The sequence below is a fragment of the Acytostelium subglobosum genome (genome assembly GCF_000787575.1).
Source record: "Acytostelium subglobosum LB1 DNA, scaffold: scaffold8, whole genome shotgun sequence".
NCBI lineage: Eukaryota > Evosea > Eumycetozoa > Acytosteliales > Acytosteliaceae > Acytostelium > Acytostelium subglobosum.
The window spans coordinates 948481-968207 of NW_012236525.1; the positions used below are offsets into that span (position 1 = coordinate 948481).

Here is a 19727-nt window from a genome sequence, read left to right on the forward strand (position 1 = left end):
TTGTTATAATATACTTTATAATGTATCTGTACTGTATAACAATCTTTTCTTATGACAACAACTCAAACATAGAGTATCTTACACTTCGAAACTAGAGCACTTATGGGAATACTTTGTTGGTATACTATCACTAACAACAATCCCAGGGACAGGGAAACAAAGACTAATTAATGATACTCCTAATACTTTAATGAATTAGATTAATATAAAATAATATTAATACAAATAAAATATCACATGATTGTTCTCATGAACACCAACCAAACACCCATCAATGGACATGTCCGACTAGTCGACTCACTTATTTGGGGGTGATTCAGTGATGCATATGGTAAATGATTGTCGGGGGCATTGGAACCTTGGTTTTCGTCCCATTTGTAACCGTCAGAAGGCGATGTCTCTCTAGTAAAAGGTTCCAAAACAGTAAGTTCACCTAATCACTGATGAAATTGATTGATTACAATATTGAGCAGTGACATCTTTATTTCAAACTGATCAAATATTACCTTTTATTGGCTTACATATAAGACACTCATTCAAACAATAATGAAACGTTCTATTACTACTTGATACTTATTACATGGTTGACCATCAGACCTGGTCATGATCATTGAGTGTGAGTGTGAGTGTTAGTGGTTGGGTGGGGCAGCGATCCATCAATCTTGGAAGGATGGGTCATGGGATACCGGAGAACTCTTGGATCAAAGACCAAATCACTAATTGACATGGTAATCAAAAAGTATAAATAACCTGGATCCAGCCTATTTCCAAACATCATCCAAACATCAATCAAACAATCAATCAGATAAATAATACCAATTATCTCTCTCTCTACCTCTATATCAATCATCAAAACAATGAAGTTCATCCAAATTATTGCCGCCTTGTTGGTCATCCAAGTTGCCTTGGCATCTGCCAGAAACGCCTACTTTGTCTTCTCCGATGGCACTGACGAGTTCACCATCAAGCTCACCGACCCAGCCAAGATTGCCCATGCCCGTGGTCTGATCAGCGGAGCCGTCACCGACGCCCCCCACATCAACGGAATCATCGTCAAGCAGCCCGCCTGGTACAACCCATTCTGGTCATTCTACCTCGACTCCAACACCATCTCCTTCTTCGACGCCGCCATGGAGGTCTGTGACGCTGGCATCAACTACACTGAGGAGCATCTCGCTGAGGTCGGTGGTGCTCTCCTCCCAGGCAACAGATGGTGCCCATGGCACTCACGTGTCGTCCGTGAGGTCTAAGAGACTCACTGGCACACTTCCACAGCCTGTACCTAATTCATACCTGATCACAGGGTTCACCTTCGCGTATTGGAATATTCTAATAAATGTTAGATCTCTATACTCTATTCAATCATAATCTTCTCAATCATTCAATTAATCATACTTAATCAATCATCCGGCATGAACACTGGGATCCAGGTAATGTGAGTCTTGGCCAGCTATGAATCCGCAAGTCTTTCAAACTTGAATAAGGGTGGGGCGCAAGATGGATGGAAGGAGGTAAAGGAAGGAGACGGAATGGTTTACAACTAGTACAAGTACACTTGCGTTTGTGAGTGATGTTATTGAAATAAATAGGTAGTAACAGAGAGGGGAGAGAGTACTGGACCAAAACAAACGATCCAGTCCAGTCGCTTCACGGGAAGCTGGAAATATAGTCAACACTTTTTGTTAAACATTGTTGGCGCCCACTCTAAAGCATACGCATGTGTTATGATCCATCTTTCCTGGGTACTATAGTGAGTGAGGAACATAATATTAGAATGGAAAGTGGTCAGGTGATCAGTCACGTGATCAACATCCTGTCACGTGACTTTGCTGAAATTTCTGCCAACTTTAACTTACCAACTTATAATCACTCGGTAGTTTCTTTGTTGAGTTATTCTCCATAAAGTCCCTGCTTGTCTGTGTCGTTTCCACGCAGTGCTTCAGGAGTGTGCTGGCAATTTGTTGAGGTGGTAATATCTGTCGACTGATAATGTTGTTGTCTTGGCCACCATCAGTTGTTGTTGTGGTCAGGTGATCCAGTAGCCACTTGTTCCTAAATTCATTCTTTACACGATCTGTCTCAACGGGCAGTTTCTGTCCGGCAATGTCCCATGAGTCACAGTCGACGCCTAGATCTCTTGGCGATAGACCCAGTTGCTGCGGGTCGAGATTGTCGTGTACACCATCGCTCAGCAAGAGGATGACGTCGTCTTGATCACAGAACTTGTGGAAGACGGCCAGGTTGCGGAGGTCGGGCTGGCCCTCGCCAATGTAGGGTCCGAGACGGCCGCCCGGGTCACGGGCGTCGGACAAGTTCTGTCTGTTGCCCTTGGTGATGTCGCTAAATACGTTGCATTTGCTCGAGTAGTGGAAGGCCTTGCAGTCGCCCAGAGTGACGCCTGTGAACACCCAGTCCGACTCGACGTCGATGAACTTGAGTGACGACATGCTCTTGAAGTCGGTGCCCTCGCTCTTCTCCTTCTTGATCTTAGATAGCAGGCCACCGATCAGCGTGGTCGTGCCGCTCTCCCACAGCTCGCTCCTGCCTGATATGATGCCCTTGTGTGCGGCTGTAATGGCGCCCAACAGGAACGATCCTGCCTTGCGCACTGTGTTGATCTCGTGGTAGTTCTCCTCCATGAATGACATGAATGCGTCTGTTGCACGAGTGGCTGCTTCAAATGGCAAACGACCCCAGTTGCATCCATCGGCAAGTGACACAATCATGTTGTCTCTATAGACTGCTGCCTTGAACTTGTCACATATTGGGTCACCTTGCTGTTGATGTTTGTTGATGTTTGTGTTAGTTATACTCGCCCGCATTCACATAGACTTGGTCGCCGCCAGATACTAACCCTCTTGCCACAAGATTCGTTCATTGGATATGATGAGTTGGATTTGCAACAGACAATGTTGTGGAAGTTCTGCTCGTCGTCGGGCAGGTCTGCGCCTGGGCCAACAAGGGTTGCCAGAGGCTTGGGCAGCAGTGATCTGAGCTCAGACAGATCCGCTTGGGATATTGATATGTCCAACTCCTCAATCGACGATGTGATTGGAGGATGCTCCTGGCTATGCTCCAGGCCACTATGTCCACTGACCGTGCTATCATTATCATCACTATTGCTATCCTTGTTGCTACTGCTGCTATTGCTAGAGTCTGGCTGCTGTGTAGTAGCTAGCTCATGAAGGTAGAGCTCAGCTGTGTCCTCATGGCCAAGTCCCTGTCCCTGTTGCTGTTGTGAGTGCAACAACTCTTGCTCGTGCTGTTGTTGTAGTCTCTTGATCTTGATCTTTTCGATGCGCACTAGGGGCAATGACGAGCACAGTCGCTCCTCAATGACCGATGGGAAGATGGATATTGCTGTGCCAGACTTGAGGAAGGCAGGACGAGGCTTGCGATCCTGTTGTTTGTCCTTGTCGCGGTCGTTCTCGGCGAGCACGCGGAAGTCTGCCTTCTTGGCCTCAATGATGCGTTTGAGCTGTTCCTCATAGCGACGCAGCTCGTCGTCCTCAGCCTCGCCCTCACGCAGCAGCTCGCCGGAGCTCTGCTTGTTGGCTCGTGTGGTGCTGTTGCGCATGGATATCTGGTCCTGCAGCAGACGCTCCAGGAACTGGATCTCGGACAGCAGGGTCTTGTAGCAATCGCCGCCTCTGGGTGAGACGCCCTTGCTTCCACGCGGCGTGATCATTCCGCTGGTCTGCTGTTGATGTAGGTCGTCGGCCGATGAGAATGGTGATGTCATTGTGATTGATGCGCCAGCTCCAATCACCGACAGTTTTGGCATTTGTCCATTATCCAAACTCTCTGTACTACTATTATTCTGATGTGATATCTGATTGATAGTAATATTCAATCCATTATTTGAAGAGTTGGATGATAAAGTTCGAAGTACTGTCTTTTGTTGTTGTTGTTGTTGTTGTGATGTGTCTGTTGTTGTTGTCGAGGTTGTTGTGCCATTCCCACCGCCATTGCCATTGCCATTGCCATTGGCAACCTTATTATTGCTATTGTTTGTTTTGTTATTATCTACATTGGCATTTCCATTTCCATTTCCAAGTCCATTTCCAACTCCATTGCCATTTGCAGGAGTTGGTGGAGGTGCACCAGCTACCGCTACCTCTTGTAGTCCAGCATTTGACTTCTTCCTAAGTGGACGAAGTATAGTATTTAACATTATACTCCTATCTCTCTTTATCTCTTTCTTTATATATCTTTATGTTATCACTGTTTGAATAATGATGTTGTTGGTGTGTGTTGTTGATGTTGTAGACTCAAACACAAGTGTTGGTGGTGTCTGTTCGAGGGTGTTAGAGTGGTGAATGAATGAATGTGAATGGAAGTAAATGGAAGTGAATGAATGAATGAATGTTGGGTGATTTAGAGAGAAATCTTAATATTATGTTGGCCCAACTCGTGTGTCTCTATGTATGACGTTGCGAATGAATGATGTATTTTGGAGCTCCAAAAGTTGATGGTGATGTTGATCAACTCACACACCGACTGACTTTCACCATCAATGAATTCAAAAAAGGAGATATTTATAAACAAAGAAAGACAACAAACAAAAATGAGGCCTCATTCATCAAATTCAAATTCATTGTTACACAAGTTTGAACAACCCCCCCCCCCATCATCAATATTGGTACATTGCCTCAACTTGGTTTGATGTATGTATCTCATCACACGGACTTGGGTATGTAGGTCACAAACCCTGTGTCTTACCCTTCCTTCTTGCCCAAAATGTCCATGATTGTTTCCGTGTTCCTTCATACCATCACCCTTCATTCAAATGTGGACACGTGCAATGGAGCGTGTCCAAAGATATTCATTCACAAAGATAAAGTACACACAAATGATAATGATTGAATGTATGTATGATTGAATGAATGGTTCTGATCAGAACTTCAACAAAATCTACAACAAATCGAACAAACAAACATACTTGATCAATCAAAGAAAGACTTTTGGAAAGTGATCAGTTTGGATCTGATAATTCCTGAACAGATAACTTACAACACAAACAACTATGTCTACCTACCGTGTCGTTATTATTTTTAAACGACGATCATACACCAAAATAATAAATTAAAAAACCAAAACTAATCTAATACTTACTTAACTAACTAATCTATTGATTGATCATACTGCAAAGTCTTTGGCCAACGATCACAATCTCCCGCCAGATCACCAATGAAAAGATAGACGAATGAATGATAGCCCTTTTGGTCGGGCAACCCACCCGCTCACACTCTCACACTCACACCCACTCGTTCGTGAAAGTCGCGACCCAACACACAACTTGTGGATTGATTACTGCAATGATAGAAGGTACCTTCAAAGGATGAGGATGGTTACAGAACATCGAGGCGACGTCGGGATGTGTGTATGAGTTCATGATCAAAACCCACCTGGGGTTGCTGATGGGAATTGAGTGACGTTTTTTTTCGTCTTCTAGCAAAAGGCATTCGATGAACATTCTAGTGTTCATCTCAATCACTCATGTACTCCACTAGACACCTGGATACGAAGTGTCACTCACTCACTTCTTCTCCCAATCTGTTACCAACCAATCAAATGCCTAGGAGTGGACCATGTGACCTTTAAGGTCAGGCCCCTATGAGTGAGGTATGGTGCCCGTCTAAGTCGAGGTGATGCCCAACCAAACTCAGTCGGGCAAATCAAGCAAGCAAGAAAGTCCTGGCCCACAACCCCCAACCATCTATCACTAAACGGGGGTTTAAACACACATTGTGTCCTCGCCGCCACGAGATTTACTCGCCTGCTGAGCAGGCGGCCGCCTGCTGATGCTGGTCACCTGTATGAACATGTGAACTGATATCATATCATATCAGTTGGGCGTGGTGGAGGCCACATGTGTGCGGGCACTGTGCAATTGTACCAAGTCAATCTAATCAATTTTAGGATGGGAGTGGAGGAGGCGACTCCGATGAGAATGATGCTATGTGATGTGTTGCACTTCATTCGTCCCCTATCATTGCCACTGCCTACCTATCTACCACCATAATAACCAACGAGAACGCAATAAGTCAGTCGGTCATTAAGTCAAACCAATCAATCAGTACCATCATCAATCAATCCTTCCATCTATTCAAACCATCAATCAATCCATCCATCCCATCCATCCATCCGTCATCAATCCGTTTCATTGATCATAATAATATAAATAAGCGAGAGAGCGAGTGAGTGGTCACTAAAGACCTGAGTTGACCTGACATGACCCCTGGCGTTACTGACGACCAATCACATATTCTGATCGTCTGACTTACCCGCGCGAATCCCAGCTCAGCTCATCTCATCTCTCTTTCTATCTACTGTTAGTTGGGCTCATCCCTTCATTTCGAATCACATCGTGTGTCGAGTCACATATCCCTACTCCATCCATCCATTCACCCTACCTGCCTCCCCTGTCCTGCCGTCCCGTCCAGTCCATCACACGTCTCGACCATTACCAATAACAATACAATACAACATATTATATATATATATTTAAATTATTCACTAAGACTTAGACTTGGACTTGGACTTATCAGATCAGTCGCGCCCATTCAAACTCAAGGCTCAACCTTCAGCGTCCCAACCCGTTGACCAAACCTAACCTCACGCCAACAACACTCATTGCTTATTATTAGTTACCAAGAGGCACAGATACACAGACACAAATATCCACTCAATCACTCACCATCACTCCATCGCTCATTCAATCAATCACACCTCCATCACTCAATCACTCAATCAACTTAATAATGCAAGCATCCAAATGTGCAGTTGTTATGCTGCTGATGCTTGTGGCCTTGTTGTCAAACATGGCGACGAATGCCCAGACGTATCCACCTGCGATACCAAAGGATAAGTTCAAGATGGCTGTGATATTGAGTGGAGACTTCACAGACTTGGGCTACAACTATATTTGTAACCAGGCGCTGATCAATGTCCAACGCAAATTCCAACTGTTCAACCAGACAAAGATCATTACCAACATCTTCACGCCAGAGGGCACCGAGGCCGTCATCCACGAGCTGGTCGCCGAGAACTACACGCTGATCGTTGGCGCATCACTTGAGCACAGCGTCGGCACCAAGGCCATGGCCATTAAGTACCCAAACGTCTACTTCCTGATCCGTGACATTGAGATGCCCACGATTCCCAACGTACGCAGCATCTTCATTGACTTTGGCATCGGTCACTACATGTGCGGCGTCATGGCCGCGCTGACCACCCGCTCCAACAAGATCGGCATCGTCATCCCCGGTCCACCCTCGCTCGGCTACATTACATCCAACTCGTTCTATCTTGGCGCACGCAATGTCAGTAACGACGTGAAGGTGTACCTTATCGAATCGGGCTCTTGGCTGAACCCGGACCTCGAGGCCGGCGCCACCAACCAGCTTCTGGACTTGGGCGTCGACGTGTTTGCCATGAGCGCTGACGACCTCACCGTGCAAAAGACTGCGGCAGCTCGTGGCGCCACGTCCTTCTGCACATCTGGCTACCCATGCTACAACATCCTTGGCGAGTCCATCCTCACAAGTATCCTCTACAACTGGACCAATTCCTACCACGACGCTGCCTTTGACCTCCTCAACGGTACCTGGACACCCAAGCTAGTCTATGGCACTCTGGCCGATGGCAGTCTTGAGTTTGACACCCAATACAGTTACTTGGTATGTAGTTGGTTGGTTGGAGGACAGTCCACCAGGTGATGGCGTTACTAACATTCACTTACTCACGCCCGCCAATCATTCAATCAATCACTGGAACTATTCCATCCATCAATCGATCAATCAATCAATGAATCATTGGAACTATTCCAATCAATCAAACAATCAAACAATATTAGCTCGCACCAAGCATCATCAAGAGACTTAGGGACTCGATGGAATATTGGAAACAGTTCCCATTGGAGGACCTGCCATATGCCAGCAACCCAATCTTTTTTGAAACTTATGGAAAGACCAGACTGTCACCATATGACCTGCTCAAGAGTGAGAAGTATCTCAATGGTACCACGTACATGGGTCGTTACGAAGTGCCAGCCATCGAGTTCAAGGTGTCCGAGTCTGTAGTCATCGTGTTTGTAGTCTGTGGCGCATTGCTCGCATTCATCACGATGGTCTACCTCGCGGGTGTGGCCTTCTTCCGCCAGACCAAGATCATGCGCTCGGCCAGCCCCCTCTTCTGCATGATGATCCTCGTTGGCGCACTTATTGTCGCCGCGGCCATCATCATCTGGAACATGAACGCCACGAGAGACGTCTGTCGCGCGCGTCTCTGGCTGCTCTCTCTGGGCTACACGGTGATCGTTGGCAACATGGTGATCAAGAACTTCCGCATATGGCTCATCTTTGACAACCCCCGCCTCAAGCGTCTAAAGATCACCAACATCAAGCTGCTGCCGTGGGTGCTGGGCATGATCCTCGTGAACCTGGCGCTGCTCATCCCAATCACGATCGTCGGCCATGTCAACGCCATCCGCTCGTACGACTTTGACGGTGTGGGCATCTACAACTACCGCATGACGTGCGACATGACCAAAGACGGCAGCGTGATATTGTACGTGCTGCTGGCCTACCACGGCCTGATGCTGCTGATCGGCTGCTTCGTCTCGTGGAAGATCCGCACGGTCGACGTGCCCGAGTTCAACGAGTCCAAGCCCATCGCCAACACGATCTACGCCATCGCCTTTTGTCTGTTTATCATCATCCCGCTGATGGTGTCGCGCCAGTCCTATGACGGCCAGAACATCATCATCTGCGCGTCGTCCGTCTTTGTGACGGGCTCGGCCGTGCTCATCCTGTTCACGCCCAAGTTCTGGCGACTCTACACCAAGGGTGTCAACGCCAACCCATTCTCCAAGTCGACCACCTCGCTCTCCTTTGGACCATCGGCCAACACCCGAGAGTTGGACACCACTGCCGGCGTCTCCATGGATCAATACTCTGCCACCCAACAGAACTCACACACGCCACCACCTCCAGTAGCCGTTTCCCAAGACACTGAAGCATCCTGATGAATAAGATAACATAACATATATATATCCCCTGCCCTACTATGTAGATTATGACCCTACCTTTCCCGCTATTCAATCAATCTTCCGATCAATCAATCACACACTATATTATTCACATGTGATTGGTCATATAGATTAATGAGACAATGGAGTGTCCGACTTTATCTTCATCGTCCATCAATCTTTGACCAAGCACCAACCCAACCTCCAACCCTCCAACTACTCTTCAACCCTCAATCATTCCATTTATCGAGCTATTATCAATCTTTATCGACAGTTCCCTTCCCCTCTCTCCTACACCACTCACTCAATATTAAATTAATGTTGTACAATTGGCCGTACCGATCCATTCAATAATTAATTAATGAATCAGTCCATCATTTATTTGATCAAACATACATGTCAATCAATCCAGTAATTAGCCGTTAACTTTTTAAATTCAAAAATTTGAATTTGGCGGTAGAGGGTGTTGTTGGTCTCAAACTTAACTTTGTGTCTTGGGTTTGAGATGGCATGGGTGTCTTTGAAGTCTCAGATGTACATTATATCATTCATAATCAATCAATTTATTAGTTAGTTAGTTTATATTATATATATATATACATATACATATACACAAGTGTAGTCATGGGTGATGATACATTGAATAGCATTATAGAGAACTTTGAGTCGAAAGGTATGATCATAACTAGTCATGCTTGAGTTTGAGATGTGTGACACTAACACTCGATCAATCAATCACTCAATCAATTAAAGATACATCGATCATATACTCAACATATGAAGAGTTGATCAATTATGTAAAGGCAAACATCTTGGAGGTATGTCATCACAGAGACAGAGACTCAGACACAATGATCATGATGCACACATTGATCTAACACACGAGACTCGCAACGCGATCAAACACAAACAAACAAATGAATAGACACAACATGTAGAGAAGATATTCAGATTGATACAGAGACATCTGGCTGACAGTGATAGTGATGGATATGGTGAAGATCTGATTGGCAAGGTGTTGGAGGCATCGAACTTTATGATTGATTTTGTGACGAGTGGCCAACAGAGCTTGGTCAGCGACCTACTTTATACTCTAGACTACGTTGGACTGATTGGAAGTGAGGACAAGGCACTGGCCGACAAGGTGGAGGACCTCGTATCAAGCATTCTAAAGATTGGCTCGTGCACTGATCTCGTGTTGAAGACATTCTTCACGGCCATGTCAATGGGCAATGTGTGGAGGAAGAGAAAGCACACACTGCAGCTGTTCACAATGGCACTCACATCGTCTTTGCTCGACGCCACCAAGATGCTTGACAATGGCCAGGGCAAGAAGCTTGTGATCAGGATACTGTCAGCCACCAGCGATTCAGACAATGAGCGAGTGATTGATTCGGCCAATGCCGTGACCGATTTGCTTTACAAAGAGATTGGAGACGATCTGTTGTCATTCGTATCGGACTGCGATCAATTGGATGAGATGACCAAGGAGACTATCATCTCAAGGCTCAATCCATCTTTTGGTGGAAACAAGGCTTCGTCGTCATCGTCTTCGTCGTCGTCATCGTCGTCGACAGCACATGCCACACATTCGACCAAGTCGTCCGAGACATCCAGCAAGCTGTCCAAGTCAACCTCTCACCATTCCTCATCCCTCACACACATTGAGCAACCATTTGGTCTGTTATTGATGAACCAGGTATGTACATGGAATGATTCCAATCACTCCCTCAATCACTCAATCACTCACTAACTCAATCAATCAATGAACAGGACCTTGATGAACAACAGTTGGAAACAAGAATGGAGGATATTACATCAAAGTTGGCGGATACTACCACTGAGTGGAACATCAAGGTGAACAATCTGATCAAGATGCAATCTTTGGTCAATGCTGGCGCGACGACATTGCCAAACTTTATGTCACTGTTCAACAGACTCAAGGAGCCTCTGTTGTTGCAGGTGAGCGATATTCGTTCACATCTGATCAAGGAGGCCTGCAACACAATCAACGTGATTGCCGAGCATATGAAGCATGCGTTCGACCCGTTTGTCGATCGCTACGTCGACGTGCTGCTCAAGAACGTCGTGGTGACGATCCAGGTCATTGCAGAGTCGAGTGACAAGTGCATCAAGAGCATCCTGACCGCGTCCAAGTCGACCAAGGCCATTGTGCGTCTGGCCGACCTGTTGAAGGCGACCAAGAGTGGTCTGCTGCGTTCCAAGTGTTGCGAGTACCTCCACATTCTGCTGCGCATCGTGTCCACCGAGCAACTCGAGAAGCTTGCCGATGTACTTGAAAAGACTATCAAGCAGGGCGTGACCGATGCCGATCCCAAGTGTCGCCAGATCTCGCGCCAGTCCTACTTGTTGTTTGCGCAGCATTGGAATCAGCGCGCCGCGCACCTCTACGAGACATTCGATGCCAACGTCAAGAAGCTCATCGTCAAGGAGCAAACAACATTCAGCCAAGCGATTGAGAATGGTGCCGGTCCAGTTCAGGCTGGTGCCACCCATGGTCCAGTCGCCAGTCGCGGTCGCCACGTCTACCACCACATCCACATCCACATCCACTACAACAGCCACAGCAACAACCACCAGCAAGACAGCGAGAGGTGGTAGCAGTATCAGAGACTTGATCAAAGCCAAGGCTGCCGCCAACAAGTCAGGCGGGAGTAGTGGGGGCATGACTGATGCACCCGCCTCAACTCAAGCCCCTACGCCAACCCGTGGTCCAACTCAAGGTCCAACTCAATCGTCGACGCAGCAACACCAATCAACAACACCATCAACAACTCAAACATCAACTCAACTTCAATCACAATCAAGGACTATGCAGCAACAACAGGACAGCCTTAGTTTGGCTTCGCCCATGTTTAAATCGTCGTCGTCCACCACGACACCGACAACTACAAAGTCAACTACGCCAAACTTATTGTTCACCAAGAGGTCCACTGGTTCATTGTCATCATCGTCATCATCATCATCATCAGCCTCATCACTTCAATCAATGTCATCATTATCATCAATGTCTTCAATGTCATCATCATACTCATTCACACATTCCAAGCCATCCGCCACCACTCCCACCCATGCTCCAACTCCAACTGCCACCACGACTCCCAAGACAAGCTCAGCAACACTCACCAGGGTATCGGCCACAACTAAGCCACCAACTGGTCGTCCCAAGCCCTCCCCATCAACATCAACGTCATCGTTGTCAGTGAAGAGATCGTCTTCGTGCATTGATGAGGACGACTACTCTGAGCGCCCGGCAAAGGCACTCAAGTTGGTCAAGTCCAACAAGGAGAACACTTCGAACAACAGCACACAAAGCAGCAGTGGTCGTCGTCCACCCATCAAGACATCGAGCACCGGTACCACGGGCAAGCGAGCCCCATTGAAGGCCTCCGGGGGCTCAGCCACCAGGACGACCTCAACATTGAAGAAGCAGCCAGTAGTGCCCGCATCCAGAACCGCACAACAACTGAACAAGTACCTCTGTGTCCCAACACCGGCGTTGGCACCAGTGGCCGTAGCACCGGTCGCCCCCAAGTTCATGACATTTGGCCACCATCATCAACACACCATGCCTACGCAGCAGCAGCAGCAACTTCCCCAGCCACAGAAGGAGTTGAAGAACTATGTCCTGGAGTCCAGCATCAAGACAACGATGTCCACGCCTGGAAAGAAGGTGCCCTCAGTCTCGTCTACCACTGCCGCGCCCAAGCTGTTGATATTCCCAAGTCTAAGCGTGCAGAAGGAGTTGAAGATGTCCGACCTGTCGCTGTGACACCTGGTGTGTCCATCAATCCATCCAATGCAATAATAATAATAACAATCAAATAAATTCAATTATAGTATTACCAGGTTACACGTAGACATAGGTTTACTTCCAAATAATTGTGAATGAGTCTGGCTCTGCAATCTCGCTTAACAACCTCTCCACAGAGTCCATACCAACTGATAGGATACAACATATTTCATCCATACTCTTGTTTCCATCAAGTAGTCTACATGAGTGGCAGGGTGTTGTAATTGGACAAGTCAGTGTTTCCGTGTTGCCGTGTTTCCGTGTTTCCGTGTTTCCGTGTTTCCGTGTTTCCGTGTTTCCGTGTTTCCGTGTTTCTGTCGCCATACAACATACCTCTTCTTGTCATTCGGGGCCAACTTCTCCAATGCCTTCAAGTTGTTAAGTATTGGATATTTTTGCTTCCTCCTCAAGAACCCATTGATTACTCCAAATATAATGAAGCTCCTAAATGATTGACCAAAGACATGTTAGCAACATATGCGTGAACGCGTCCATATGAGGTAACCAACATAACATACCTTTCATCGATACCAAATGATGTCAATTCATTCTCTGAACAGTACTCTCTGAATGGTGTATCATTGCTCATTGATGCGTAGAGTGTGAAGATGGTCTCGAAGCCACAGATGTCCGATCCAGGCAACTTAATAAATTCTGTACATTCACGTTGCATATCCAGATTACTTGCCAGCTTACGTATTAAAGGTGTTGGATTATATATATTTGAATACTGGAATATATCCACCATCTTTACAATGCCATAATATCTGATTGATTGATTGATTGGATAGTTCCAGTGAGTGAGTGATTGAGTGATCGTGATCATGTGCCCGACCAAGGATACTCACACCAAATGTTGTATACAACTCTTGACCAAGTTGGTATCGATCTCACATAGTTTAGCAATTCGGTTGACGTAGTTGACGCCATCAATGTATGGTAGTATCTGTAGGAGGGTCAAGTCCCATTCAGATGCATTGGAAGTGTCGATCTCGGCGATCAACACTGGTACCATGTGATCCAATATCTCTGGTGGATCAACAGGTTTCTGGAACAACTTTACATTAATCGTGTTTGCGTCATCCACTGTTATCGTACTCTCTCCATAATGATTCAACTCTATATACAATGTCTCCAATATCTTTGTCATGTCCGGTTGATCTCGTACCTTTGTTTGATTGAACAAGTACTCTGTTTCCATCTGTTATCATGTTTGATTGATTGAGTGAGTTTGATTGAACGAGTGAATGAGTGATTGGGAATGATTCCCAACATACCTCCAATGCCATTAGATTGGTACCAAGTTTTAGAATGATGTTGTGATAGATTGTTGTATCTGTTCGTTTGTCAAAGACCATTGCTAGGTTGAATAGTAGAGCATTCCTGTGATACTTGACATCTTGTAACAAGACTGGGAATCCCAATATCTTATAATCGAATGCTGTCAATGTGATCACCTTGCCACACAGCTTTGGCTTTGGTATAATGAACTCTGCTATACCTTCAAATACATCGTTTGCTATGAACCTACATCAATGTACCATTCATCGTCAGTCATTCATTCATTCTTTGATTGATTGATTGATAGTTCATTCGATTATATTACCCTTCTGGATATTGATAGAATATCTTTGTACCGAATGTATTATGGAACTCACTATAGAATATACACTTTATCTGTCCCTCCATCTCATTCATCTTTGTTCGTATCTATCTCTTTGACCTTGATCTTGACTTGTTTCAAAATGAACTTGTCTTGACTTTATTCCTTTCAAAACCCACATGTTTTCAATTTCTTGAGCTCAAAAGTCATTTGACAAACTGATACAGATATAGATAGAGATACAGATACAGGTATATGACATTGATCAATCAATGTTCATTACATAGAGACTCATAATGACAGATATAGACGACAAGATTAATCAATCTGTCACAATGACTGACAATCAAACACAGACACAGACTGAGACTGAGACCCAGACTCAGCCAGAGACACAGACTCAGACTCTGACACAGACAACGACAGCCACTCCAACGAACAATGTTGATACATCTTTAACATCAACAACTACGACAACAGCATCAACATCATCAACAACAACAATGAGTACAACAACAGGATCAGTGAATGATACAAACATCATCAAACCGATCAAATTGAACGGTAGTTTGAAGATGACAAGTCCACTCACATTCTTAACTGGATCAACAATGTCATTGTCAATGTCAATGTCAATGTCAACATCATCATCAGTGCTCAGTTCATCAGTTATGAGTACACCAGTGTTGGGCAACAGTAGCAATGGTGCTGGTGGTGGTGCAGCCCCAGTCATGTTCATTCTCAAAGACACAGAGATCATTCGTGCATTGGCACCCGTCTCCAAAGACATCATTGTTCAATGTCTACGCTCAGTCAATCAATTGTACAAACTGACCGTCGACGAATCAATTGAGAAGGTGCCCAAGCAGAAGCTACTGCACGTCATCCAAGAGTGCATATGCTTCGCAGGAATCGACGACTTCATCGCCAGCATCAACCCTCAATCATACACAAAGTTACTTCCACTGCTTGGTCCACAGGCTGCCGCGCTGAGTAGCCATCCCCATCTATTACAAGGCGACAACAACAACAACAAGGACGAAGACGCAGGTGTCATTCACGAGAAGGACGAGCATATACTATCATTCCTACAACAGTTGTCATCATGGGTCAAGAGGCGTGGCATCAATTGGCTGTTGGACGCGTCGGACTTGGCACTCAAACATGAGTTCTGTGATGCCTTGCACTTGGAACACGCATCAGCCACTGACACATTGAGCGAATCAATCACATTAATCAATGATTGCATAAAGGATGAGATCATTCTGCGTGGAACCGAGTCATTCTTGCGTAATATCAAGGCGCCAATCATCAAGGCGATGGCTGAGTGTTTGAAGATCAATAGGATGGCCAGCAAAGAGGTGTTGATTGATAAGATATTGGAGACAATGTTTGGCTTTAAACAGACCGATGGTGGTGTTGAGACATCGGCAGTCACAGTGGCAACTGCGGCAGCATCGTATACACCTCAGACCGTTGTTGCCACCTCACATGGCGATCATTCTCCATCACCAAAGACAACTCCATCCAAACCCAAGCTACCAACACTCAAGGTCAAGATACCAATTGATATCAAGGCTAAACTACTTCAACAACAGGCCGCGCAGGCCTTGGCACAATCACAAACACAACCTCAGCCACCACAGCAACAACTTCAATTACAACAGGGACTAAACTTGTTGGGCAAGACAAAGAGGATAAAGAAGCCCAATCAGAAGTATGGAGACTATTTGGACTCGGACAGCAAGGTGTTGGAGGCAGAGGTTGAGGCCTACGAGGCAGCCGAGGTAGAATACCGACCACAAACACCAAAGAAGAGAGGTGGAGGAGGAGGTGCAACAAAGAGAAAGCAAATAGTATATGAAGAGGAAGAAGAAGAAGAGGAAGAGGAAGTTGTGGAGGAGCCAGAGAATGAGGAAGAAGAGGAAGTAGAGGATGTCGATGGAGATGACAACTCTGATGGTGGTGGTGGTGAGGAGGAGGAAGACGAACAAGATGGTGATGATGATGAGGAGGTATCAACAAAGAAGAAGTATATCCGCAAGCCAGTACCACCATCCATTCATCCAATATCACTAATTGTCAAAGGAATTACCAAGGCAGAGTTACATACATTGTAAGTCAAGTTACACTGGCAGTCAAAGTTGGATTATGGAACTATTCCCTCACTCACTCAATCAATCAATCAATCAATCCATTACATTATAATAGGTTCCACGCACCAGACCTACGCAGATATTGTAAATTAAATGGACTAAAGTCATCTGGCAACAAGAAGGTGATCATGCGCAGAATAGAGGCATTCCTGGAACGAGAGAGTACAACACCATCATCAACTTCAACGCCAGGTTCATCCAGTCCCAATGCACAGAACAAGAAGCGCAAGAAGACAAAGAGATAACAATAACAATAATATCTATTATTATACATGCACTTGAGTTGTCCAACACACAGACGAATGAAGTGGACTCTCGAGATAGATGACGTGCCACACAACTAGCAATGAATGAAAACCCAATTAATTGATTATTGGAAATTTATATAATAATGATCTTGACACAAAGACACCCCTCATTTATCTCTTTCACACTTCACACCCACTCAATCAAACATTCATTCATTACTTTATTACACCTTTAAGTTATAATAGATAGAGATATTGGAGTAAAGAGTGAAGATAGAGTGTTAGTTTGTAAATATTCATTCAATCAACCAATCAATCAAATAATTGTGAGAGTGATAGAGATAGAGATAAAGAGATAAAGAGATGGAACAACAATCATCAATGAATGGTGATGAAGAATCACAATCACAACAAGATAATAAGACACAGACAACAACAAATATAACAGGACCAATTAAACCTATTACTTCATTGTCACCACGTAGTCCACCAGGTGGTGCACCAGAGACAGGCTTCAATAATAATATATCTTCAAGTCCATTGTATCATTCACCTCCACCTGGATATCCCCACCTGTCATTTCAAGCACTAGCCTCTCATCATCATCAGCAGCAGCAACAGCAGCACGAGCAACAACCGCCTTCAGTCGACGGCAAGCCCATCTTGACCCTGCCAACCATCACACATAGCTCACCGCCCGGCAGCGGCAAGGACCAGGCGATCGACGAGCACAATGGCGGCGTGATGGCCACCGGCGCCGGGGGACACAGAGCCAGATACGTGCCCTATCGCAACGCGGCCAGCTTGCCCTTCCGCGACCGTCTCGAGCTGGTCGAACAGATCATATCCATGTATCCACTGTTAGAGAAGGATCCAAAGGTCTACGCTATACTAGATCGCAACGATTGGAATGTAGACCGTTCTATACCCGAGCTACAGAAGCGTCATGAGCACCAAGAGAAGCTGGTCGAGAAGAACAAGAGCAACATGCCATCATTCCCGAGTGATGATACAACTAATGGTAAGTGTCGTTGTCATCATCAAATATATATTTGAATGATTTGATTGATCAAGGACTAACTCGCGCTCACTCACTCAATCAAACAATCAATCACATCACTCAATCACCAACAATGTCACTCCCTGACACTCATTCATTCAATCAATCAATCATTCAATCACTGGAATGAACAATCAATGTACAGCAACAATGAATGACTCTTTGGATAGTCTAGATAGTATTGGATCAGGAAGAAGTATCTCAGAGACAATGTCTTATGGAGAGGAGGAGGGTGATGATCCTGAGGAGGAGGAGATGAACGAGCAGATAGACTATCAGATCAGATTCCCCAAGCTGAAAGAGGACATTCAGACACTATACGACATCTTTGGCACTGCAGCATACACAGAGTACGAGCTGAAGAGCATGTACGTGCTTTGCAACGGCAACATGGAGTTGGTGATCGATCAGCTGGTCAGCGAGCAGCAGCGTCTAGACAAGGCAAAGAACCCGACGCCTGCGCAGCCGCCTGCGCCGCGCCAGCCCATCACCAGCCAGCTGTCCGAGGCCGACAAGAGGTCGCTGCAGCTGCAGCTGATCGAGGAGCAGGAGAAGCTCGAGAAGAAGTTTGCCGATCAGAAGCGCGACAAGGAGAACGCGCATCCCAACAAGAAGAAGTACTCGCAGACGGAGATCATCAAGGAGCTGAAGGAGCTGTTTGGCGCAACGGTCGAGGAGGGTGTCATCGAGTGGGTGGCCTACTCCAGCGAGTACGACCTGGGCAAGTGCGTCACGCAGCTGATAGACCTCAAGAACAACTCACTGATGAAGAAGGGCAACACGGTGAGCATCAAGCCACAGCAGTTGGACCCCGACCTCAACGCCAAGCTGGCCAACGGCTTCAATGCATTGCTGGCCGGTCTGCCCAATGCACAGCAGCAGGCAACGTCCACAACAGGGGACTACAACACGGTGCCCACTGCACTGATGGCCCAGGGCTCATTTGATTCATTCCTTTCCGAGGTGCAGAGCAAGCTGACTGTGCCTCACAATCAACAGGGCGACAATCAAGAATCAAATAACAACAACAACAACAATCACTCGCCACATAGTAGCATGTGGGGAGGATCGAACACAACAACGACATCCAACATCAAACTCGAGAAAGGTGATAAGTAAACAGTTGTCATTATCTTGTTATATACCTCATCTGCAAATCAAGTCTTAGTTTGTTAAGTGAGATTACAGATCTTTATTTTTTATTTTTATTTATGTATTTAATTATTTAATTATTTTAATTCAAGCCACTTCATTTATTCTCTCCTCAATATAACATTCACAACAATTTACTCCTCCAATATTCTAATTATATATATATATATATTTCGAACTCATCTTATCTATCACTCAAATAAACATTCTTAAATATCTCCAATGTCTCTCCGCATCATTGTCCTCCCACTTGAAGGAAGATCAATTCGTATTCTTTTTCGACAAGAATCTACCATTACCAATTTGATTGATGAAGTCGTTGGGAATTACTCTTTGCCCCCCAACGATTACAACATCTACTGGAATGGTTATCATCTCAATCATAAATACACTTGGAAGGAACTTTCAATTAAAGAGGATTCAGACCTTTCTCTTTGCTCACCTGATCATCCTTTACAAAAGAGTAAGTACAAACTATAACAGTACCAATGTCTATATTCCTTCATTACTAACATACATACTCTAGGCCATGGTGAGGAGGAAACAATTGAAACTTTATTGGATCAAATGGAAGCACTGGTAAAAGAGTTAAAGAAGAGGACCCGTGAGGAACAGAGTAATGAACAGGAACGCCCCACCAAGAAACAAACAATCTCACATCTA

At 45.4% G+C, this 19727-nt stretch overlaps 9 protein-coding genes across 9 annotated transcripts; 6 read left to right on the top strand and 3 right to left on the bottom strand.

The window, feature by feature from the left end:
• Positions 1-857: 857 nt before the first annotated feature.
• Positions 858-1250, top strand: SAMD00019534_047680 (hypothetical protein; the record flags this gene model as incomplete). Its single annotated transcript, XM_012900258.1, has 1 exon — positions 858-1250. The coding sequence occupies one exon, from the start codon at positions 858-860 to the stop codon at positions 1248-1250; it is 393 nt and encodes a 130-aa protein (XP_012755712.1).
• A 432-nt stretch (positions 1251-1682) lies between these two features.
• Positions 1683-4174, bottom strand: SAMD00019534_047690 (hypothetical protein; the record flags this gene model as incomplete). The annotated part of the gene is made up of 4 exons (XM_012900259.1): positions 1683-1745; positions 1857-2777; positions 2855-3820; positions 3893-4174. The coding sequence occupies 4 exons, from the start codon at positions 4172-4174 to the stop codon at positions 1683-1685; spliced, it is 2232 nt and encodes a 743-aa protein (XP_012755713.1).
• A 2590-nt stretch (positions 4175-6764) lies between these two features.
• Positions 6765-9028, top strand: SAMD00019534_047700 (hypothetical protein; the record flags this gene model as incomplete). The annotated part of the gene is made up of 2 exons (XM_012900260.1): positions 6765-7682; positions 7859-9028. The coding sequence occupies 2 exons, from the start codon at positions 6765-6767 to the stop codon at positions 9026-9028; spliced, it is 2088 nt and encodes a 695-aa protein (XP_012755714.1).
• A 627-nt stretch (positions 9029-9655) lies between these two features.
• SAMD00019534_047710 (hypothetical protein) lies at positions 9656-11653 on the top strand (the record flags this gene model as incomplete). The annotated part of the gene is made up of 4 exons (XM_012900261.1): positions 9656-9704; positions 9785-9849; positions 9957-10730; positions 10805-11653. The coding sequence occupies 4 exons, from the start codon at positions 9656-9658 to the stop codon at positions 11651-11653; spliced, it is 1737 nt and encodes a 578-aa protein (XP_012755715.1).
• Positions 11654-11864: 211 nt separating this feature from the next.
• On the top strand, positions 11865-12824 carry SAMD00019534_047720 (hypothetical protein; the record flags this gene model as incomplete). Its single annotated transcript, XM_012900262.1, has 1 exon — positions 11865-12824. The coding sequence occupies one exon, from the start codon at positions 11865-11867 to the stop codon at positions 12822-12824; it is 960 nt and encodes a 319-aa protein (XP_012755716.1).
• A 96-nt stretch (positions 12825-12920) lies between these two features.
• Positions 12921-14534, bottom strand: SAMD00019534_047730 (hypothetical protein; the record flags this gene model as incomplete). Its single annotated transcript, XM_012900263.1, has 6 exons — positions 12921-13044; positions 13179-13289; positions 13364-13612; positions 13694-14046; positions 14123-14372; positions 14452-14534. The coding sequence occupies 6 exons, from the start codon at positions 14532-14534 to the stop codon at positions 12921-12923; spliced, it is 1170 nt and encodes a 389-aa protein (XP_012755717.1).
• Positions 14535-14848: 314 nt separating this feature from the next.
• SAMD00019534_047740 (hypothetical protein) lies at positions 14849-15238 on the bottom strand (the record flags this gene model as incomplete). The annotated part of the gene is made up of 1 exon (XM_012900264.1): positions 14849-15238. The coding sequence occupies one exon, from the start codon at positions 15236-15238 to the stop codon at positions 14849-14851; it is 390 nt and encodes a 129-aa protein (XP_012755718.1).
• SAMD00019534_047750 (hypothetical protein) lies at positions 15120-16849 on the top strand (the record flags this gene model as incomplete). The annotated part of the gene is made up of 2 exons (XM_012900265.1): positions 15120-16564; positions 16660-16849. 2 exons carry the CDS (start codon positions 15120-15122, stop codon positions 16847-16849), a joined length of 1635 nt encoding a protein of 544 aa, XP_012755719.1.
• Positions 16850-17215: 366 nt separating this feature from the next.
• On the top strand, positions 17216-19031 carry SAMD00019534_047760 (hypothetical protein; the record flags this gene model as incomplete). The annotated part of the gene is made up of 2 exons (XM_012900266.1): positions 17216-17873; positions 18058-19031. The coding sequence occupies 2 exons, from the start codon at positions 17216-17218 to the stop codon at positions 19029-19031; spliced, it is 1632 nt and encodes a 543-aa protein (XP_012755720.1).
• Positions 19032-19727: the final 696 nt, after the last annotated feature.